This window comes from Rhinatrema bivittatum, chromosome 3 (assembly GCF_901001135.1).
Source record: "Rhinatrema bivittatum chromosome 3, aRhiBiv1.1, whole genome shotgun sequence".
Classification (NCBI taxonomy): domain Eukaryota; kingdom Metazoa; phylum Chordata; class Amphibia; order Gymnophiona; family Rhinatrematidae; genus Rhinatrema; species Rhinatrema bivittatum.
Genome location: NC_042617.1, coordinates 460,492,697 through 460,517,124, shown reverse-complemented (window position 1 = coordinate 460,517,124; position 24,428 = coordinate 460,492,697). Strand labels below are relative to the sequence as shown.

General features: G+C 44.8%; 1 protein-coding gene across 1 annotated transcript in view; it reads left to right on the top strand.

Moving 5' to 3' along the window:
• Positions 1 to 24,428, top strand: part of NBAS (neuroblastoma amplified sequence) — a 1,239,997-nt gene that overhangs the window by 138,484 nt on the left and 1,077,085 nt on the right. The window contains exon 10 of the mRNA XM_029595926.1: positions 21,371 to 21,509. Within this exon, the coding sequence (XP_029451786.1) occupies positions 21,371 to 21,509 (139 nt within the window). The remainder of the gene's footprint in view (positions 1 to 21,370; positions 21,510 to 24,428) is intronic.

Here is a 24,428-nt window from a genome sequence, read left to right as displayed (position 1 = left end):
CATTTCCTCTTGCTGTTGAAGCTTAGAGTGATGTTGGAGTCACAGTAACCATGTGTATGTTTATTGAATAAGGGTATTGTCTCCAGGCAGTAGCCATCATTCTGGCGAGTCACCCACTCTTCATTGGCGGCCTCTTGACTTTATGGATCCACAGTGTTTATCCCACGCCCCTTTGAAGTCCTTCACAGTTCTGGTCTTCACCACTTCCTCCGGAAGGGCATTCCAGGCATCCACCACCCTCTCCGTGAAGAAATACTTCCTGACATTGGTTCTGAATCTTCCTCCCTGGAGCTTCAAATCGTGACCCCTGGTTCTGCTGATTTTTTTCTTATGGTAAAGGTTTGTCGTTGCCTTTGGATCATTAAAACCTTTCAAGTATCTGAAAGTCTGTATCATATCACCTCTGTTCCTCCTTTCCTCCAGGGTGTACATATTTAGATTCTTCAATCTCTCCTCGTACGTCATGCGATGAAGATCCTCCACCTTCCTGGTCGCCCTTCTCTGTACCGCTTCCATCTTGTCTTTGTCTTTTTGTAGATACGGTCTCCAGAACTGAACACAGTACTCCAGGTGAGGCCTCACCAAGGACCTGTACAAGGGAATAATCACTTCCCTTTTCTTACTCGATATTCCTCTCTCTATGCAGCCCAGCATTCTTCTGGCTTTTGCTATCGCCTTGTCGCATTGTTTCGCAGACTTCATATCATAGTTCATGTGGCGAGGTTTCTCTTCCCCTGGTTGGTGTGGGGATGTTAGTGTTTATTCTACTTTTTAAGAGTTCTGCTTTGATACAATGAAATACTGACAGACTGTGGTTGGCACCTCAGGGTATAGGGCAGAGTCAGTCAAAACGTCTGTCTCCATCTGCTGGTGGGGAGGCAAAACCCAGGAGTTTGGACTGATCCGTGGTACTACAGGAACGAAAATTAGCAGGTAGGAACCAATTTTCCTTTTATGTTGCCATTTGGTCCAGGCCATATCCAAAAACCAAGTTTTATATTGAATTTCCAAGGTCTTGTAGAAGAAAGAAACAGAATGATGTTTGGGATCTTCCAGGTCAAACCACTTAAAAGAAATTGCCATTTTGGGTACAGTAAATCCGGGACCTTGAGAGTTTGAAGATAGTGTCACACTTGGTAGTAAAAAAAATAAATCTGTTGAAGGCAGGTTGTACCTTGTACATACATCAGAGAAAGAAAATATGAAGCCATTAGTAGTAAACAACTAAGACTGGCATATCAACCCCTTCAAGTCCTACTTTTGAAAATGACACATCCAATCCCATAGAAAAATCCTAGTTACCCTGAATAGGTAGAAAAGGAGATATACGAGAGGGCAAGGAGGCTCTTGAGGTTAACCATCTCCAGGTTCAATGAAGAGGGGATATAAGTTACATAGACTGTACCCATTGAGAAACAGATTGATATTTAGCCTGGAGTATGTACCTCAGAGACAAAGGAGATACTGTTTTGGAAGCGCAATTGGTATCAGAATAAAACGTGGTATTCATGAGCCAGTTTCCTATATGCCTTTAATTGCATGCTTAAAAATTTGCAAATCAGGCAACCCAAAGCCTTCCTTGGAAATGGGTTTCATCAATACCTTACAGCTACTTGAGGCCTCTTGCCCCTCCAAAGAAAATGATTAAGTATCCCATGAAATCTTTTGAGGGTTGAACTTCTTAGATAAGAAGAACCCCCGGTACATAAAGCCAGTGTGGAAGCACAATCATTTTAATTAAATGAATGTGCCCCATTAGAAACAGGGGTAAATTAATCCAAGAGAGTACCGATGCCGCTCTCTTCTCCTGCAGTTTTGAAATATTCATAGACTATAGAGGAGAAATATCTCTAGGAAGCCATATTCCTAGATATTTGAGTTGGGTCCCCGTCCATTTCAAGGGAAATTGGACCCCCCTTCTCTGCAAAGTTCCAGCTACCAGTATGGCTACTTCCATGTTCTTTGAGTTAAAGGAAGCAGAGAAAACCTTTCCTACCCATTGCTTCTGTAACTTGATGTTCTGCATCAGAGAGTTTTGTCTTCTACAACATGGATATATCTACATGATGCCTTTGCATAACTTTTAACACCTTGTATCTTTTGGTAACCAAGCCTATCCCACAATCATTCCAGGTACAACAGCGAAGACCTACCATGGAAATTCGGCTAGTGGAAAGCAATACAGTAAGGATCTAACATAGCTGTTGTATGAGTGAAAGACACCCAGCTTGGACTCCAACCCTGAATAAGATGGCCAGAATAGATGAAATATTTGTCTTGAAAACAAATAGACCAGTGGTCATAAACTTGAAATTAAAAGCGAATTATCATAAAAGAAAAAGCATAAAACAAGAAAATGAGTCTGCAATTGTGAAATACCAGCCTTCTCAGCAATTTCCCCCATAGAAAACCCCAGCATAGGTGTGACATGAGTTAAGGAGAAAAAAAGGATCTTACCTCTGCAACAAAGAGGAAAAATATTTGCAAAATAAGTGGACCATTTGTACCGTGAGTGCCCCCCCCCCATTAATCAAATGCATAAAAAACAAACCAGATCGGCAAGCTGTCCCTCTAAACAATGGTAGGAATACAAGTAAGAGAAAAAAACATTGAAGAGATTTGAAATATCCTGTGACTTTCATCAGCCAGGATTCAATCCATGTAGAAAGTTATTGGCTTCTTCAACTGAAGTGAAGAAATGATTTTTCCTATTGTGAACATTTTTTAATTTTGCAGGGAAGAGCAGGGTCCACCGAATTCTCAACTTTGCTAGCTGATAGCAAGCAGGAGCAAACACTTCCCTGCGTGAGGCAACTGACGTCGAATAATCCTGAAACAGGAACATTTTTTTCTCCCTCAAAAAGCAGTTCCTGTTGGTGTTGATATGTCCGCAGTATGTCGACCTTATGAGGAAAGTTGAGGACTCTAAAGATGACTGCTCGGGGCTTAATCGAAACATTTTGCCCAGAAGGTAGAGGCACCCAACCGATGGGCTCGTTCATTCGCAGGGCGCCACTTTTATTGTCCAAATTCAAAGCCTATGTCAGCCAAGTTTCAAGCCGTCTGCTCAAGGTTTGTTCTGGCACTCCTATGGCCCTTAGATTGTTCCTGTTCGACAGATTTTCAAGGTAGTCGACTTTTAATTGCAGGGTATCATAAGTGTCCTTCAACTGCTTTAAATCATGTAGCATGCAGACCGAGGCATCTTCCATGTCATTCTGCCAGCTGCAACTGCTGCTGTATAGCAGTCAGCTGAGTACTCAACCCCCGTAAGTTGAGTGGAGAGGTCAGTATCTTCCCTCCAAAGCTGCTAATACAGGCGCAGCAATGTCAGAGCTCATCAAATCTGAGCTGTCCGTCACCAGATTAGAATCGGCCCTAGCAACCATTTTAGGTTCGGCCCCCTTCACCTTCTCATCTTTTTTGGTTGTTTTTGTTGCCATTCTAAGTCGCAAAGCATACAAAGATGGTGCAAAGTGCTCAGCAGCGCAAAGGAGAAGCAAATTCTATAGGGACATGCAAATCAGGAGGGTATGCTCATTGCTCGTCTATTTATAAGGGGAGAAAGCCCTCGGAGAGAACAGGAACACGTCTTCTGTCTCTCACAGCATCATGTGGTCTTTTCTTTTTAATGCACTACAGTGTTATCCCTTCTGTGCTGAATAGCATATTTTTGTACATTGGGTTTTTGCCCTATTGGCTTTTGTTTAGTATCTATTTTGTATTTGTTTACTTAGAATGCAATAGAAGCTGGATATAAAAACACTTATAAAAAAGTGCTGTTTTCCCTGTTGCATCTAGACCGCATATTGTTAACCTTTGTGTGAATCAAATGTTTGTATGCGATCTGTTGCCCAAAAGCCTGTTATATATGTTGTATTTACAATATGCACAGACTGTTTCACTATGCAATTTTATTTTTAGCTCTTGTCAGAGTCTCTCTGCACTTAACAGTCAAACATTTGCAAAATTGCGGTAAGATTACTCTTTTTGCATTCCTTTATATATTTGATGCCATCTTTTTGTTGTCTTCAATTTAGAATATTGGACCTTTTAGACGCAGTTGTATGAAACATAGTCCATGCAACTCAAAATAAGCCTACAGTATCCTGTGATACAGCTGTGAGACTACAAATAAAGACCTCTCAAGGACAAAGATATTGGATATTTGAGATTTCTCTGACCCATCGATTCTGATTATTTTTGGAACCCATCTGTTTTTTCAAATTGATGCTCTACTTGGGGGGGGGGGGGAGGAATAAATTAGACAGTAGATCTACAAATAGCGCTGTAACTCACAAATTGAGAGCCCGTCAATGAAAGGAAGGCTGATGTTTCTGAGGAAGGGGATGGGGTGGGGAGCGGTGAGGGGGATGAGTGAATTAAGCCTACAGAGGAAAGGATCTGGCTAAGGGAGGGATGAAGAGGATGCTGCTGGAAAAGGAACTGAGAGGGGAACAGAGAAGGGTGGGCCTGACCCAAAATACAATTCAAAATATGCCCAGGCAGGAGAAGGATAATTTACAAAGGTTGGAAAGTTATTTTAAGTTTGGTGAAGAGTTTTTACTCAACGCACAATTAAACTCTGGAATTTGTTGCCAGAGGATGAGTTTAGTGCAGTTAGTATAGCTGTGTTTAAAAAAGGATAAGTTCTTGGAGGAGAAGTCCATAATCTGCTATTAAGTTCACTTAGAGAATAGCCACTGCCATTAGCAACGGTAACATGGAATAGACTTAGTGTTTGGAATCTTGCCAGGTACTTGTAGCCTGGATTGGCCACTGTTGGAAACAGGATGCTGGGCTTGATGGACCCTTGGTCTGACCCAGTATGGCATGTTCTTATGTTATTATGTTGGCCATTTGACATGTGGAATTTTAAGATCTTGTTGAGATAAATGGAGCTCTCTAATTTGAGATCTGAAATCTATAGCATTCCCTTCCTGTATCCAGAACAGCAAAGTTTACCTTTAATGATTTTTCTATCCAAAGTAGCCTATTTTTATTTTATTTTATTTTTTTACTTGATTGTAATAAAAGGCAATGTTTTCCTGCCAAAGGTGCTATAAACTTCCAGTTTCTTTGGCTACAAATTGAATGATTCTTTAAAGAAATTTTGCAATAGATAGGCTTAGCTGTTACCAAAAGATTTTCATTTAAGATTTCCAAGGTGTTGTCTGTTACTGGCTCAGAGCTGCTTATATGGCTAAAACCTCTGAGAACTGCACAGTGGCAGAGCAGTGACTAGGTTCTTTATGATGTGTGCCTGGGGCTGTGAGAGAGAAACTAGTTTGCATTACAGCAGTGGAGACTGTGCGCCAATAAAGGGAAATAACATCAGCGCAGTCTACTTTTACATGTTGCTTGAAACTGTTATGATACTGAATTAAGGAGACTGTAGTTTATCAGATTGAAAATGAAAAATACCCACACGTACTCAACTTTAATGATATTAGAAGTAAACATTTGGTACATTACAGGTTATATCTAGGATGAGGTGAATGTTAAGTGCAAATTGTAGAACACAGTGGTAAGTTTTCGCCTTTCGGCTAAGATCCAAGGGTAGGATTGAAGATATGAGCTGAGGGTGATTTCTTGGTGTTTTAGCAAGGATTGATCACATGTACAATACTGAAGGTGAGCACTGTGCTACCTGACCCCATTGAGGTTGTGATTCCATTAGTGCCATCATCAAAACAGGAAGAAAAAAATCTCCTGATTAAAAATAAAATCAAACAAACAAAAAAAAAAAAGCACAACTATAATAGTAAGAATTTTGGTATTTTCTTCAGCATTTTTTAGTATCAACTTTGTTATATCTAGTATTGATTTAGTTTTGAATGGAGGAGTAGACTAATGGTTAGAGCAGTGGGCTCTGAACCAGGGAAGCCAGGGTTCAAATTCCACTGCTGGTTTTTGTGACCTTGGGCAAGTCACTTTACCCACCATTGCCTGAGGTACTAACTTGGGGGGGGGGGGGGGGTTTATTCACTAAGCTGCGGTATTCTTCTTTAAAGGAAAAATACTGCAGGAGCCACACAATAGTGGTAAATGATCCTCCTGCATTGTAACTCTCGTGGTAAAGGCCCTTCTTACAACACACCATAGTGGCCCCGTGACTGTGAGAACACATTGCTTAAAAGGACTTATGGCTCCAAGGTATTGAAAAAACCTAGGGCATAGCAACCCCCCCCAGAGTTAGAGATAACAGAGAAAAAAATTGTTAAATGTTAATGTCCAGCAGAACCCCGCCCCCTCAATTTCAATTAAAAAAAATAAATAAATCTGGCGCCCAGAGGTTCAGATCCTTACCCCCTCACTCTAGCTCACCTTCCAGCCTGATTTAAAGTTTCTGCTCTCGTGGTCCAGTGGGGGATCTCAGCACTTCCAGACTCCAGGTCGATTGGCAGCCATTTTTCAAAATGGTGCCAACTACACTTATTACATCATGGGGCAAAACTTGGGCTTGGTCGGTTGGTGCATTTTGAAAAATGGTCACTGCTGTGTCCAGAGCCTCGGGGACGCTTTGGGTCCCCATTGGACCACCAGGGCAGGAATTTGTGAGTAAGGAGGGGGGGGGGTCTGGAGGATGGGTGTCTTGGCCTCCAGGGGTTGGATTTTTGGTGTTGGGATGTGGTGCTTGTGCCAGACTTGAAAATTTATCAAAACTATTTTTTCTGTCTACAGCTACCTGTGGAAGGGAGACAGAGGGTCTATGCAGGCTTCTACAGTTTTTTCATTACTTTGGGGTGGAGGAGGGAATTGGCTCTGGGCCATTGGACCCTTTAAGGCTAGATCCCTGGAGCATTGGGATGTGAATTAACGTCCCATTGCTCCTGGGGGAAGTTAGCTACAACCTGAGAGCTGTAGCTAACTTCAAATCAGATAATGTGGCTTGTGATTATTTTGGCAAGCCGCATAATTTGATTTGCATTGTATTGAGTAGCAGTGAGTTGGTTAGCAGAATACCAGTAATGCAAAATATTTCAAATACTTTGTGTTATCCCTGTCATTTACTACATGGTAAACAATGTTTATTGTGAGGTAAATGGCCTAATGCAGCTTTGTGAATGAGCACTTTAGATTGTAGGCCCTCTGGGGATAGAGAAAAACCTACAGTATCTAAATGTAATCTGCTCTGAAGTTCTGAAAGGCAGACTATAAATCAATCATTTTATCCAGTAGAGACCCAATTCAAACCTGATTCTGCATGTATCAGAGAGAGGCATGCAGCAAGTCAGGTAGGTCAGTCTGCTTTTAATCATAGGTATCTTCCCTCCATGCAGGATGTGTGTGCCAATCCAGGAGGTTTGATTTGGAGTATGTGTGAAAATAGTATGCTATGTCAAACTAATGTAAGTTCTTAGTTTAGTAGATATAGCACAGTGAACCCATCCCGCCAACCCTGTTTATCATTACTGCATAGATTTAATAAGAAACTCCAATATTCGTAGATATATAAGACAGAAAAAATATTTTTTTAGACTTTAGGGAAGCAAATTTTGCTTCTTGTTTAGAACAGTAGAAACCTAGAATTTATTTGTGCTCTGTTTTCAATAGTATCTGGCTCATTTGGTGCCTTCTGGCAAAATGCAATTTGAAAAGAAAAACACCCTCATGCCTGACTAAAGATAAAGGGTCTGTTAAAAAGATTTTCCATGACTGATGTGCAGCAGCAGCACCACAGCTCAGATTTCTTTGTAAGCAAGGGTCTAATGTGCTGGTTGAATTGGTCTTTTATGTCCAGTATAGCCACAAAAGTGCTACTAAGTTTGAATTAGAAACTTAAAATACAGGTGATGGATTACTGAATTAGTGTGTTAGGGGCAATTTTGACTAACCCGCATTGTTTGCATTGTACATGGGCACTTTTAGCCCTCTCTGCAGCTTTCAGAGGGAACCCCGTGCTTTGTCTCTCGGAAAATTACCTGCTGCAGAATACATGCGCTAATAGAGCCTGTGTACTTGGCACCTGCCATTAGTGTGAGTGAGGGGGAATGTGAAACATAGATTTGAAAGTGCTCTTTCACTCCTCTGACCTAAACATCCTTGAATGCCTCTTTATAACCCAGTTAAAAGCGTACACTCTGCAAAGGTCCATGCACGCTTTCAGCCAGGAAGGAAAAGGGCAGGTTTTAACAAGCCATTCCACCGGGTAAATAGCTTTGCACATTGTCCTTGGAATCAAAATTATGGGGTTTAAGAGTCAGAAATGGAGAAACAAATTTGAAAATTGGACCCTTTTCTCCTTTTACGTTATACTACTGCTCATGTAATACAAACTTAATTTGTCAAAGTTCAAGGGTACTTAATCTCTTAACATGATTAATAACTTGCTATGTTTTGAAAGGTTGCACTAATGTCTTAAGTGGAAATGTTACCATATGCGTACTCTGATCAGCCAAGAAGTTGATTTTACTTAATTGTATTTTACTGGGGAGCTGAAAACATGACCAACAGAACATCTTTCTTGAGAATCCTGAAAAATTGTGAGCTATCAATGTGCTTTGACTATGATTTGTGAAAAACATAACCAGATGTTTTCTCTAAAATGATGGTTACAAATATTTTGGCCACTTGGTGGCATTATATTACAACAGTAGATGATAATGCAAAAACCCACACCTGATTTTTGTTGTTTTGGATTTTTTGCAGTTAGTACTATGCATGTATTGTGGTGTTTATTTTTATACATACAATATAATATACTATGTTGATTCCTATAGTAAGTGACAATGAAAGAGTGGTACTTTAAAGTGAAATTATCACTCCTAATATGTCACAAATTTAAAATTAAGCTGTATATCTATGGTATCAAAGATGCTAAGTCTGATTTAATAATGAGGCATATAGATAATTTATTTAATTCACATGCAAAAAGTGTTATGCCTGTCGGTCGCAGACGGCTGTGACTGCGAATACTCTGCTTGCTCTACACTTCTGCCCTCTGGTCTGCTCGCCACACGGGTATGCCTGCATCGCCGCGTTCCTCAGGCCTCTGCGCGGAGGCACGGACACCATCACTTTCTACTCCGATGATGGGCCCTCCTAGGTGTGCGCACATCACAAGTCCCGCCCTTGAAGCTGCTTCGACAGGAACCTCGGGGGTGTCCCCAGTTGATGATGTCATTGGACTCCTGTATTTAAGCTACATCGGCGCCCTCAGCCAGCTGACTTGGCAACAAGTTCTGTACGAGTCCTATACCTGCTTCTGGTTCCTGAGATGCCGTTTTTGCCTGCATCTTGGAACCTGTCTGGCACCCGCTTCTCGGGGGGTCAGTGTGTGCTCCGTCGGGGACTCGTTCCCCTGGCCTACCCCGCTTCTCGGGCTGGCTCTGCACCTCTTGGGTTCTACCTGGCTACCGGTTTTACCACCCGGGTCTCCTTTGGAACTACTGCAGTGACTAGTGAATCCTCGGCTGGCCTTCCTGCTCCTTGGGATTGTGTCTGTCATTCAAGACCGTCCGTGTGCTCCCGCTCCACGGGCTGCGTTTACTATTTTAGAGACTACCTTGGGCCTCCCCGCTCCTCGGGGTCTGCTCCAGGAAATGCTATCACTGCCAGCTTTCCCGCTCTGCTGGCCTGCTTCTCTACTACTCAGCTGGCTCTCCCTTGATCTTCCGGGTACCTGCCTACTGAAGCTGCTGGTACCGGGCTTGGGCTTCCCCGCCGTGTGGGTTGGCCTACACACTTCTGTCTACGCCCACCACGTTGCAGCTCTGCCCTGCAGGGCTGACCTACTGGAGAATATCCTGTACATCTATCCCTGATCCTACCGTACTGTAGTTTGCCTGGCGTCCTTTCTCTCATGACTCTCCAGGTACTGCCTACAGTCTGCTACTCTACGGCGGTCACCTCCTGGTCCCTGGGGGGCCCCTCCCTTGATGTGCCCAGAGCTTCCTGCTACTCCATCACCTCGCCTCCTGGCGGTGCGGACCTGTGGGGCTCCTCCCTACAGGCAGTGTCAATTCGCACCTCGGGCCAAGGGTCCACATACACACCAACCATAACAAAAAGAAACACATTTGTTTCATAGAACCCTGCATTATAAATTAATTCATTTGTATGCTGAAGAGAAAGATCGTCCATAATGAGCCTTAATTGTAGCCCCAGCAAGAACTGTGTTTTGTACAAAAGAGCTGCTTCAGGGGCAATAAATGTATGTTATTAAGCCATTATTTACTAAGTACATAAATGAATCCAAAATAATGAGATAATATATTAACAAAATATATCACAGGAATACATTAGATTCTTTTCATGAATTATCGCTACTTATAACATTTTTTTTTAATTTCTTGTTTATTAAAATAAAAATTCTTCACTTTAAGTTGATTCACAGTTCATAGTTAATGGACAGTGATTGGCACTGTTTACCTTCAGCAAGTAGGTTTGAGGAAGCAAGACATAATTATAACACATTCAAACAGGTATGTTATACCTGCTGAATATTACTACTACTGCAAACATACTTTTTTTTCAAAAAGAACCCACCAAAAATCACGTATTATGCTCCATTCAGAGCACAGAAACCTATAACAGTGCCTCCCATGAAACACCAGCACAAGCAAACTTTCATTCAAGGTTGATCAGGTCTATAATAAGAGGTAAACGTTCCCTCCCATAAACCATCTATGTGCTTAATTACAACCCATCAATTATCACTTCTTTTAAAATGATTTGCCCTAATCATAAAAATTTCCAAACTCATAGAAAACAGTCATTGCTCAATACTATTTACCTTCAGCAAGTAGACTTTAGGAAGAAAATATATAGTTTTAACACAGTCAAAACAGGTGTCTTATTCAGCCTGCAGATGCTGTTAGAAACACACAAAACTTAAAAAAAAAAAAATTTCAAACTGCTAAAAATCATGAGTTATATTCACTACAGTCAGAGCCCATGAAACATTCATAACTCCTCCCATGAAAAGCCAAGCAATCTGTGCATAGGCAGGCCTGGTGCCACTGGGTGTGCAAATCGTGCTGCTGCTGTTGCGTTCGTGCCTGTTCTCGCCCTCGCTCCACCCTCTCAACCTTAGTGGCGACTCCCTTCGGGTCTGACGGACAGATGCTGCTGCGGCTTCTCCTCGCCGCTTCTCTCCGGAATCCCTGGGCTGGCCTGACGCTGCGGATCCGCCATGTTCCTGATGACGTAAGGGCGCACTCCAGACTTTGTACCAGCAAGGGTGCGAACCTCGGGGGTGTCCCCCTGTAGTGACGTCATCTGCTTCCAACTTAAAGGTCTTTGCTTGCAACTACGAATCGAGTAAGCAAGGGAATGGGAAGAAGAACATCTCTCTCTACTGCTCTGCCTCCACAAACTTACCTAGGGGTACCTGCTCCTCGGGACCCCGCTCTCTCTTCTTGATTTCAGATTGCTAAGACTGGATCTGGTACTCGCTCCTCGAGGGCCTTCATCCCTGAATGCTCAGAAGACTCCTTACTGCCTGGAAGCGATCGCAGACGTGAACACTGTGAGTTCTATTACAGATAGGAACTGGTACTCGCTCCACGAGGGCCCATGTTCCTAAAACCCTCCAAAGACTCTCTTCTATTCCAGAAGCCATCTCATACACAGATATTGTGAGTTCTTATTCCAGACTGCATATAGGAACCAGTTCTCGCCTACAGCTCCTGTTCCTGAATATACTGAAGACTCTCTGTTGCATAGAAGCCATTACAAATATGTACAATTGTGAGTGTATCATCTACTGCTGGTTATGTATCCAGCATACCCTGTCTACTCACTACCTATAGTCTCTCTCTACAGCTCAGCAACCCAGAGACCGCAATTCCAGTATCTGAGGGACTTCAGCCCTGCCGGGCACATCAGCTCACTACTGCCACCTCTGGTGGTTCTACTTCCTGTCTAAATAAAGAACTATCTGTGTTTGTCTCCATACTCCAGCCTAGCCGTTGGTCCCTCTCAGGATATCCTCCTGGGGGCGCTGTCATCTGCCATCGGCCCAAGGATTCACCAATTTACATTACGTGTTCGTTCCTTACACTATTAGAGTGGTATCATATAGACTGCCACTCTGTGGGGAGCCTACCCACAACAGATCACTAACTCCATCTATGGAGTACATTGGACTGCGGACTACTCTCCTCGGGGGAGCAGATTCCATTACAGACTGCTACTCCTCCTCTCTGGAGGAACAGATCTACATCAGGTTGCTAACGCCTCCCCTCTGGGGAAGCAGATCCATAACAGATTGCTACTCCTCCCCTCGGGAGGAGCTAATCAATATCAGATTGCTAGCTCCACCCCTCTGGGGGAGCAGATCCACAACAGTTTGCTAACTCCTTAGCAGATATACAACAGATTGCTAACTCCGTACGGAGATTCACAACAGCTGCACAGGGCGGAACACCTGGTGGGGCAGCGTCGGGAGCAGGGAGACGCCCATGTTGCCGCCGGTGGACCTGATCCCACTGGCAGTGGAAGAAGGTGTCCTGTTCTGCCGCCAGTGGACCTGATCCCACCAGTGGTGGAAAAAGAGGAGGCCATGCTGCTGCCGGTGGACCTGATCCCACTGGCAGTGGAAGAAGGTGTCCTGTTCTGCCGCCGGTGGACCTGATCCCACCAGTGGTGGAAAAAGAAGAGGCCATGCTGCTGCCGGTGGACCCAATCGCACCGGCGGCAGAAGGAGGAGGCCCGTGGTGCTGCTGTTGGACTGATCCCACAGGTGACAGAAGGAAGTCTGAGGTGCCACTGGTGGACCCGATCCCACTGGAAGCAGAAGAAGAGGAGGCTACAGCAAAGGAAGCCTTTCTGCAGCTCCTCCTCCATTGCTGGTCCTTCAGTATTGAACTCTCGCATGCTACAACTTCCTGTATTCTTGCGAGATGAGAATACAGGAAGTGCTAGCACTGCTAGTGTTGAATTACTGCAGTGCCAGCACAGGAAGAGGAGCTGTAGAAGGGTTGCTCTCCATAAAGTAAAAGGTGCAGGCGGCAGCAGCTTAGGAGGAATGAATGGATATGTGTGTGTGTGTGTGTGTGTGTGAATGGGAGGCTGCCTGGGATGAGTGTGAGAGAGAGAAAATGAGGGGTGCAGGTGGATTCCAACCTGCCAGCAGCTGAAATGAAGATGAGGGCTTGGGGCTGCTGGTAAATCCCAACCAAAGAAGAGCCGGAGACATCTGCGGGTTTGTCTGAGAGGAAGCGTGTGTGTGTGTGACATTTAATAAAACTTGTGAGTTTTTAATTATTTGATCTTTTAATCATCAGCTTTTTAAAAAAATGTTATTAGTATGTTTTTACTGTTATGTATTTTATTTCTTGATTTTATTTGAGAAATGGTGATCTGTTTTTTCATTGTTGTACTCTACAGAATGCTTGGCTTTTTGCCGTTTCCAGTTCAGTGTCTGCATGTTTGTATTTCTACTTTATAGTTGCTCTATTCTGTATTTGGTGAGACTGTGTTTATGTTCTGCATCTGTGACTGAGGGTGAGGCATTTTCCTAATAGGAAGTGGATTGGTGTATTTGGGCTTTCAGAGGGTCAAGCCCACACCTAACACACTTCACAATAGGCCTACCATATGGGTTCCTGGGGTTTTTTTTTTTTTTTTTTTGCAGGGATTTCTGGTTGGCAGCACAGCAGTGCATGTAAATATATTGTAATATAATCTAAGTGATATTTGTTTTGCTCAGAATACTGTATTTGAACATTGCTGTGTATGTTCTGTAGCGCTATAGAAATAGTAGTAGTAGTAGTACTTGATAAGGCACAATATTTCCCCTGGCCTAAGAAGGTAGAGATATTGCTATTAATATGCAACATGATAGTACCCATACATTTAACAGAAAAGAAATAAAACGGAGGCTCAATGTAAATAATAACCAAGAACTTAAAAGGCATAACACAGAAAAAAGAATAATAAAATAGGTTATTTCCTAGCGTGTAGCAGATGGACTCAGGACCAATGGGTATAGTGTACTCCTGATAGCAGTTGGAGACGGATCAATCTGACGTCAGCCCTAGTACACATTCCCCTGCAGGAAGTGCAGCTCTTCAGTATTTTCCGTCTCCATAGCAGTTTGGGACTCTATGCACGCTAGCACAGTGTTAGAGTAATTTAGCAAAGAAAATAAGAAGAAATCTTATCTCTACAGATGAGCCCCGCTCTCCTGTGGTGACACCCAGTGGGTCCCTCCCCCAGTTGAGAATTCCCGAGGTGATTTCTGCGATCCCTCTGAGGTAAGCCTTGGTCCAGCGGCCGACCCTCGGAGGGGCCTAGCCCCCGACATCGGGTGAGGCTGAGAGGCAGTGGGTGCAACTTCGAGCACGGCGGTGAAGGTATTTTCCCTCTTCCCCTGCAGCCAGAGCCCGCCCAGAACAAGACCGGGAAGCGCCGAGACAAGGTAAGGGAGAAATCTATTTAAAAGTCTCCGGTCTCCGAAGCTCGAGGAGTCGCACAGGTTGCCAGCCGGGACCAGTGCCACCGGGTTGATCTGCCCTAGCAGGGCTAGACCCCGGTCAGATCCGAGGGTTCTCCCACGTGGAGACCCTCCGAGGTAGTCGCCATGTTGTCCGCGTGGTCGCCGTCACAATTTTGATCTGTTCGCTGCCCTGTCCGCCGCCCTGATCCGTGCGCACAGAGGCGAACTGTGCGCACAAATACCTTGTGCGCACAACGTCGTGTGCCCAAGTACCGTGTGCACAAGTGACGCGCATAGCCATGCGCTTACTTTGCCGGGCGCATAACTTCGATTTGTGTGCACAATAGTGCGCACATCTCCCTGAGCACGTACCAATCCTACGCGCATAACTTCGACACACCGAAGCGCATAACTAAGCCACCTGGGCCCTTTATTTTACACGCACAAGCCATGGTACCACCGGAAAAGAAGCTCAAGGCTCAGGGCCTTTGCCCAGCATGCCACATTACAGCTGCACAGCATGAGGAGGCTATGGTCCTGTGTATACAGTGTGAGGAGGCCCTGGGGGATCCAGCCCATGGCCATCCCCAGCCGGTATCGGGTTCCAGCTTCACGAACAGTACGCTGGACCTAGCGTCTCCCAGCGGGACCCTCCCTCAAATGGGGCTCCCCAGGGACACTGCGCCTCTTAATTTAGACCCAGCATCTATCTCCTGGGTGAAATTCTTCAAAGGTCTGCATACCTTAGTCCACATGCAACCGGGGCCTCCGATGATACGGCCACAACCTCCACCAGAGGACCTCAACATTCCGGGACCCTCTATGCCCAGGGAAGCGATTCCAATGTCCAGAAGCCCCACTTTCAGGGACATGAACAACTCAGATGAGGAATCGGAGCCCCTGGAGGAAGGGGAACTCCCTCCGGGGACAGAGCCCCACCAAACCATGAGGCGCTTCTTCACCAAGGATGAGCTTCCAGACATGGTCACACACAGCTTGAAAGAGCTCTCTATTCCGGGCACAAGTGCCTCGGGGGAACCTAAGATGAATCCCCTACTAGAGGGACTCTGTCAGACCTCCCATCATTTCCCACTATTACAAGCCATCCAGCAGGGTAATTGACCTGGAATGGGATGCCCCGGAGACTATGTTCAAAGGGGGTTGTGCCCTGGCAGCCATGTACCCTCTGGACCCAGCTGCCAAAGATCACCTGGTATGTCCGAAAGTGGATGCCATGGTCTGTGCGGTCTCGAAGCTCAGTACTATCCCTGTTGAGGGAGGAGCAACACTCAAGGATGCTGCTCCTCCCTCAACTGGATTTCTCCTGGAATCCAACCTCGGTCTTTTGACATCTCTGATATGTCTCTACAGATCGCGGTCTACTGTGCCGTGGTGACATGCGCCTGCTTATCACAGACCAGGAACAACACTCCTGGGGAAGCCCTGGAACCGGCAGTATCATTCCTCATGGATGCTGCTTCTGATCTGGTGCGCACCGCAGCTAGAGGAGTGTCATCAGCCGTGGCAGCCAGAAGACGACTCTGGCTCCGAAGCTGGTCGGCCGACGCATCTTCCAAAACGAGACTCACAAGGATGCCCTTCAAGGGAACCCTCCTGTTCGGAAGCGAACTAGAGAAACAAATGGGGCAAATCCCCACTACTGCGGCTACCGGAGGACAGGAATAAGAGAAACCAGCGACCCTTCCCACGAACTTCCAGGGGCAGAGGATCACAGCACTTCAACCCATACAGAAGCACATATCAAGCGGCTCGCCCCTCAGGCAGGAGCCAGTCCTTTCGGAACAAGCACAACAAAAGGGGAGCCAGCTCGGGCCCAGGCCCTAGCCCCACCCCAAAATGAAAATCAGCCGACCCGTCAAAGGAAGAAGTCATAGGGGGCAGACTTGCCCTATTCTACCAAAGATGGGTCGAGAGAACTTCGGACAAGTGTGTCCTAGCCATCATTCGAGAGGGATATTACCTGGATTTCCACCACCTCCCTCCTGACAAGTTTGTGGAATCCCCCTGCCACAACCCTTCCAAGAGGATGGCAGTGGAAGCTACACTGATCAGATTGCTAGCCTTAGAGGTTATAACACTGGTGCCCGCACAACAAATAAATACTGGGCATTATTCCATCTATTTTATCGATCCCAAGAAAGAAGGAACGTTCCGGCCCATCCTGGACCTCAAGTCGGTCAACCGCCACCTGCAGATTCCTCACTTCCTCATGGAAACCCTACGATCGGTAATAAGGGCGATACAATCGGGAGAGTTCCTTACATCCCTGGATCTGTCGGAAGCCTACCATCACATTCCGATCCATCAAGAGCATCAACATTTTCTACGCTTCACGATCCTGGACCGTCACTACCAGTTCCGGGCACTACCATTCGGGGTAGCCACAGCACCCCGGACGTTCTCCAAGATCATGGTGGGTAGTAGCAGTAGCACTGAGGAAGGAAGGAATCCTCGTACACCCTTATCTAGACGATTGGATGATCAGGGCGAAATCCCCAGAGGAAAGCCACCAGGTGACCAACAGAGTCAAAACTCTACTGGAGAGCCTCGGGTGGGTGGTCAACACAAACGAGAGCTGTCTGCAGCCCTCCCAATCTCTAGAATACTTGGGAGTCCGGTTCAACACCAAACAAGACAAGGTCATCCTGACACCGACAAGGAGATCAAAATTGATGACCCAGTTGCAAACCCTGTTGAGTGAGCTTCGCCTCACGACATGGGACTACCTCCAAGTCCTCGGCCTCATGGTATCCACACTGGAAGTCGTGCCATGGGCAAGGGCTCACATGAGAGCCCTACAGCGCTCACTACTATCACGATGGAATCCACTGTCCCAGAAGTACACCGTATATCTTCAGCTCCCGGACAAAGTTCGGACCCAACTACGATGGTGGCTACAAGAAGACCATCTGAGCCAAGGAGTGAGACTATCCTCACCAACCTGGATCCTGCTCACCACGGATGCCAGCCTACGAGGATGGGGAGCACACTGCCAGGAGCTAACCACCAATGGAACAAAGAAGAGTCGGGATGGAACATCAATCGCCTAGAAGACCGGGCAGTCAGACTAGCTTGCCTATGGTTCGGTCACAGACTCCGAGACAAATCAGTCAGAGTAATGTCGGACAACGCCACAACAGTGGCCTACATCAACCATCAGGGAGGATCCAGAAGCTAACAGGTGTCTCTGGAAATAAACCCCCTAATGTCATGGGTGGAAGCGAACCTTCAAGAGATCTCGGCCGTCCACATCATGGGGAAAGACATCATTGCTGCGCAAACATCCACAAGATGGAGCACTACAGGGGACCAGTACTTCTAGTGGCCCCGGACTGGCCAAGAAGACCGTGGTACACAGACATGCGAAGGCTGCTGACAGGGAGCCCCCTCCCGCTACATCCACACAGAGACCTGCTTCAACAAGGACCGATCCTCCACGAGGATCCAGCTCTATTCTCTCTTACAGCCTGGCCATTGAGAGGACTCGCCTGAGGAAGAGCGGGTACTCGGGGGCAGTAATTGACACCCTGCTCTGAGCACGCAAGTTCTCCACATCCCTAACATACATAAGGATTTGGAGAGTATTCGAAGCCTGGTGTGAGGACCGCGACATTGTTCCATGTTCAGTCAAAATTCCTGTGATTTTGGAATTCCTACAGAACGGACTACAGAAGGGATTGTCTCTCAACTCCATCAAGGTACAGGTGGCCGCATTGTCATGCTACGGAACCAAGAGCGAGAGCGGCAGCCTAGCCTCTCACCCGGATATCTCCCGCTTTCTGAAAGGAGTCAAGCAGATCCGACCACCCTTAAAGTGGCCGGTGCCTCTTTGGAACCTCAACCTGGTCCTAGATTTCTTAGCAGGAGCCTCATTCAGACCTCTTCGTGGCCTGTCTCTCCGACTATTAACATTGAAGACAGCTTTCCTGGTGGCAGTCTGTTTGGCCCGTCGTATCAACGAGCTACAAACACTGTCCTGCCGGGATCCGTTCCTCAGACTCACCCCGGGAGCCATCCAGTTACACATGGTCCCATCCTTCCTCCGCAAAGTAGTTTCTCACTTCCATCTCAACCAAACCATCTCGCTACCATCGCCAGATGAGCATAGGAATTCGGAAGAGTCTCTCAGTCTATGCCACCTCAACGTTGGCAGATTCCTAGTCCAATACCTGGAAAGGTCAGAATCCATACGAAAGACGGACCATCTCTTCGTCCTTCACAGCGGGAAGAAGCAAGGGGAAGCGGCCTCACGAGCAACCATAGCCCGCTGGATCAAAGAAGTCATCAAGGCGGCCTACGTTGAAGCAGGCAAGCCACTGCCTTTACAAGTCAAGGCCCATTCCACTAGAACCCAGGCAGTGTCCTGGGCGGAAACCAAGATGCTGTCACCCGCCGAGATCTGTTGGGCGGTGACATGGTCCTCCATCCACACCTTCTCCAGGTTTTACCACCTGGATGTTCAGGCTCGAGAGGACACAGCATTTGCAAGGGCAGTACTAAGTGGGCCACGAGCAGCTGCCCACCCGGTTCGGGAGTAGCTTTTGTACATCCCATTGGTCCTGAGTCCATCTGCTACACGCTAGGAAATGGAGAAATTACTTACCTGATAATTTTGTTTTCCTTAGTGTAGACAGATGAACTCAGCATCCCACCCACGGCTGCTGTTATTCATGGAATTCTCGAGTGACATCCTCGAGAGCGAGTGATTCATGGGTAAGCCATGCTTTCCTCCAACTAGGAAACCCATCCTACCGGGTGTTGACATGTCTCGGTTGAGGGCACTGGTGGTCTCCAGCTATAACCAATTCAATCAGTTCAAATTAATCAAGTTATCCAGGTTATTCAAATTATTCAGTCATGCATATATCCATAATTGCTTTTCGAGGAGAATACTGAAGAGCTGCTCTTCCTGCAGGGGGTATATGTACTAGGGCTGACGTCAGATTGAAATCTGATCCCTCTCCAACTGCTATGAGGAGTACACTATACCCATTGGTCATGAGTCCATCTGTCTACACTAAGGAAAACAAAATTATCAGATAAGTAATTTCTCCATTTTTAAATATCCATATAAATAGATATTTTTTTTGTATCCCAAATCAATTGAGAGCGTTTCTTGGTAATAGAAAGCCCCCTAAGTTGGATGTGGGCAACAACTTATTCGTGTAAATTTGGCCTAATAAGGATGCTTTGGCTGTGTAATCGGCATCATCTTCATTTATTTCATGCTTTTCCAGCAATAGAATTTAAAGCAATTTAGAAATGAAGAAAACATACAGAATACAGTATGAGATACTAGCATCAATATGATTTGCATCACGCATGGATACATTAGTAGAGCAAATAGGGTGGGTATTTGCAGCGCAGTTAGGGCAGGGCTTAGGCTCAGAAGTTGGAAGTAATAGTTATTATATCTAGTTACTCTAAGTTGTATGTCTACATTGGATACCTTTTTTTTTTTTTAATTTTTACTCTTTGTATAAGCTCCCAACTTTAATTTACTTTTTCTGCAAGAATGTTTTTGAAAGTTATTGTAAACTGAATAAATTTCTCTATGTAATTTGCTACAGTTCTGTTGATCGCTCTTAGTCATCCATAAATAAGCTGAATTGTGCTGCCTTTTTAGATCATGTAACTGTTGATTTTTCTTTCCTTATCCCATCCAAAATTGTCTTGTAGGAATTGTAATTAAAGAAGAAACAGAATTAGTGTTTTATTTTCTTTTATGCTTTCGTTTACCATGGGTGGGCATGTGCATGCAGGTAAACTACACTTCCAGACATTGGCTGGAATCCGAAGGGGTGTTAAAGGGGGTGGATATAGGCGCATATGACATTTTGCCTCCATTTTTGTTGGTTCCTTACATTAATGTAATATAAGCAGACTAAAAAAAAAATAACACTTTTTTTTTTTTATAGGATAAGATGTTCTTTAAGTCTAGACATGAATTGCTGAAACATTTGCCTTTTCAAGATATACTGTTGTAATATACTGTCCATATTAATATACTTCATCTGGTGCTTAAATCTGTTTGCTTTGTAGACAAAATATTTTAAAAATTAGTATGCTGGTACTAATTTAAATGTTATATAATATTTTTCCTTTACATTTATAATAGCATGGAAAACCTCCATAACATCAATATATGCTCTTTTTTTTATGTTAACGCCTTAGATGTTTATAAGAAATTCAAAATTAGATTTTATACATTTTAGGTCCATATTTAGAGCCATTTACCTGGATAACTCACTACCTATCTAGCTAAATGAATATTTGGGCACTTAGCTGGCTACATTTTAGCCGGATATCTTATTATCCAGATAAAATGTAGCCGGATAACTTAGGGACATTTTGAGGAGGAGTTAGGATAGCCAGATAAGTTAGCCAGCTAACTGTAACGTAGCTGGCTAAGTCAGGTTGCACTAAAAAGCTGTCCTAAAGTTAACCAGCTGTATTCAGTAGTGCAGCTGCACTATTGAATATTCCCCCAAAGTTAGCTGGATAGATTTATATGGCTAACTTTGCTATCTGAACAGTGACCGAATATGTACTCCTTGATTATTAAAGCTCACAGAAGAATCTTCACTCTGTTGAAGTCTGTTGAAGTCTGATACTTTTCAAAATAGGTTGTAAGCCCTCTGGGGTCAGAGAAATACCTATGGTACCTGAATGTAATCTGCTTTGTAGTGCCTGACTAGTCATGAAAGTCAGAATTTAAATAAAATACAAAACACATTGACTGTCTTGCTGTTTTGGAAGCCTGTGTTGAAAGACTCATATACTTCAGTTTTATTTTGGGATTTATATATATGAGATGGATATGTGTATTAATTTATTTGATTTATTTCATGACAATTCTGAAGACTTAGCACTATACAATTTAACATTCTATTTGACTCTCTGGACATAAATGAAAAGAAATCATCTGTTTACAACCATTTAAAGCTGCTGTTTTTTGTCTAGGTTGTTGCTTGTGGGTGGCTGTGAGATTGGTGAGGATGGAGTATCCAAAGCAGCACAGAGTGGCATAACAGCTTGGAGGATTCTCTCTGGAGCACCCTATTATAAACAGGTCACTAGCTATGAAGACAATGTTAGTGCAGTAAGTAATATCTGAACTATTTCATGTTTAATGGCACCCCATACTAATACATTAATGCACTAGAATTTTGAAAATAAAATTACATAAGAGTCTTGTTCAGGAGTTAGAGTACCAAAAATGTAATGTCCATTTATGCAACTTGAAACAGCAGTACTATAAAATAATTTGATTGTTTGATTAAACCAAGCAAATTAATCTGTATCCTTCTGTTATGGTTTATATTTCAATTCTGAGGAGAAATTTGGTACAAGTTTTTTAAAGCTCTTCTATTTTTTATGTTTGTAATTAACTTGAAATGAGTACTTTTTTGCTGATCCTCATTAGGTGCACAATCAGGCATCGCACACTGCTTTGAGTAAGTTATGCATTGGGTATATGTTTTTCTCCTGTAGAGTGAGGGGAGGGTGTCTGGGGTTTGAACTAGTGATATCCGAGAGAAAAAGGGCCAGAACCTTAATGGAGAGTTCTAGAAAATTGGAGGAAGCAAGACTGGGGGGCCAAAGAAAATGGAGAAGGGAATATGATGGCTACTTCTGGTCATATTTTCCTCATCCAGCTTCAAGTCCCAGCTCTGGTTCCATTTCCAGCCACAGTCCCAATCCTGGCTGGTAGATTCTAGTTTTTCCTTCAACTCTGGCCCTGATTACAGCTCTAGCACTTGTGCTACTTCAGGGCCAGACAAAAGAACCACATCTGTCCTCAACTCCAAGGCCTTTCTTTAGCTCTGAGGCAGTCCAAATCTCTTTCCCTGTGATATCCCACCTGTGAGCAACTGCATGGTTAAGGAAACAGACAGATAGGTAGTTATATACAGTTTTGTATTTTTGTGTACTTAGACAGTTTCCAGTGTGTCTTTAGGCAAGTGAAGATAGTATTTCTTTGATGTCCAGCAGTGTAATAGAGCTACACACATGGATCATGTGATTCTCTCTGCTCCAGAGCTTTATAGAAAAGCTTTCCTGGTGGGAGTGATGGTTTCTTACACTCCACTGGACATGCAGTTGCTCAGTTACTTATTTTGTCATTAAAAAAGAGCATTCCCGGAATACTCTGCAACCAATTTTTCTTTTTTTGGGAAATACTAGCAATTTGTTTAGCTAAAAATCCTTTTTTCCCCAGAAGAAACTTAGATTTTTATGAAAGATAAGTTTATATTTTTGTTTGCTACCACTCACCATTGCTGTGGAGAAGCATTTTTTTCTCCCTTCCATTAGTCCATAATTAGCGTCAGGAATCTGATCAAAATGTTTTCTTCTCGAACAATCTTTCCTCATAAGGTTTCTTACTTTTTTTAATAGCCATTGTTGATGTTTCTCACCATGTCTAAGAAATAATCCAGCAACTTGAAGAGATATATAAACGGCTTGCAGAAGATGTCCCTAATGGATATTCATGTGGCATTCTACAGATGCCGTGCATACAGATCATAATGGCTCAGTACAGCATTTATACTAAGATGTTGCTAAGAATGGTTAAGGCCCAGTTTGAGAGGCTCCATGGCTGTTTTTTCAGTATAACTAAGTCTAGCTGGAATTGAACCCTTAGAAAAAAACTCGAAGAGGTGAGGTGACTTAGGGTCAGGTTAGTGGACAAGCCTCAACGTGACTCTCAGCCTAGAAGAAGGCTCAGGAAGGTGACTGTGGTTCAGTTTGTGGCCAGGCTTCATTAGTGGCTCTCAGTTGCTTCAGTGCCTCAGACCATTGATAGGTCTTGTCACCAGAGAGGCTTGAAGAACTTGACATGTGATAAACGCAGGCAAGCTCTGAGCCTTGGATGGAGACTTTGATACATCAGATTTCTTTATCAGTGGTAGAAGTTGCCTATGCTCCAAAGCAATTGTTTTTGCAGGATCTTCCAGTCTTAGGGCTCAGCCATAGTGCTCTTCATAGATCAGTCTGCATGGATTCAAACACAGTGATCGCTGTTCATTGACCGCATGCCAGGTGATTTTCATGGCGTCGACTAGTTTTCGTCGGTGCCCGCGGACTATGTCCATCATGGATTCGCATGAGGTTTGCATTCTGTGCCTGGGGGCCTCGCACGACATCCGTGGGAGCCGTCTGTTTGACCAGATGACCCCCAAAGGGCATTGGGCGCACCTCAATAAGATGGAGAAAGTTTTCGGGGCCCCGAAGTCTATTCCTTCTACTCCTGCATTGGCTCCATAAACGACGAGAGGTCACGGGGAGCCTCTTGACATGCTTCCCCTGGTTGTTCCTCTCGCCACTACCTTCAGGGATCATGGGGATGATGATAAATCCTCGATTTTTCCTGCTCTCCCGAACATTGTGATCTTCTGCTTTCTCAGCGCCAGGTAAAGACTGGGCCCAACACTGAGGGAGATCCTGCAAGCATCGCCACCGGCTGCCGATCTGTTTGACTGGTGGGGCACACCAGATGTGGACCTGTTCGCCTCGCTCCGCAATCGCAAGGTGAGCAAGTTCTGCTCCTTGTGGGTGGGAGGTGGGCAGCTGGCCTGCGATGCCTTCTCCTTTAACTGGGGGAAGGGCCTGCTTTATGCCTACCCACCTCTGCCTCTCCTCTTGAAGACATTACTAAAACTTCATCAGGACAGAGGGACCATGATACTTGTGGCACCCTTTTGGCCCTGACAGGTCTGATTCCCACTTCTACAGGACCTGTCAGTGTGGCCACCCATCTGGCTGGGGTTGGCGCCCGACCTGATCTCCCAGAACCAGGGGACCCTGCGCCATCCGAACCTCTGGGCGTTGACGCTGATGGCATGGATGTTGAGCGCGTAGTCCTTCAACTCTTGGTGCTCTCCAACTGCACCTCCCAGGTTCTGGTGGTGTCTCAGAAACCTTCCACCAGGAAGTCCTACAAAGTGTAACGGTTTTCTGTCTGATGTGTGGAGCATGACTTGGATATCTTCTCATGCCCCCCCCTCCCTTGGCTGCT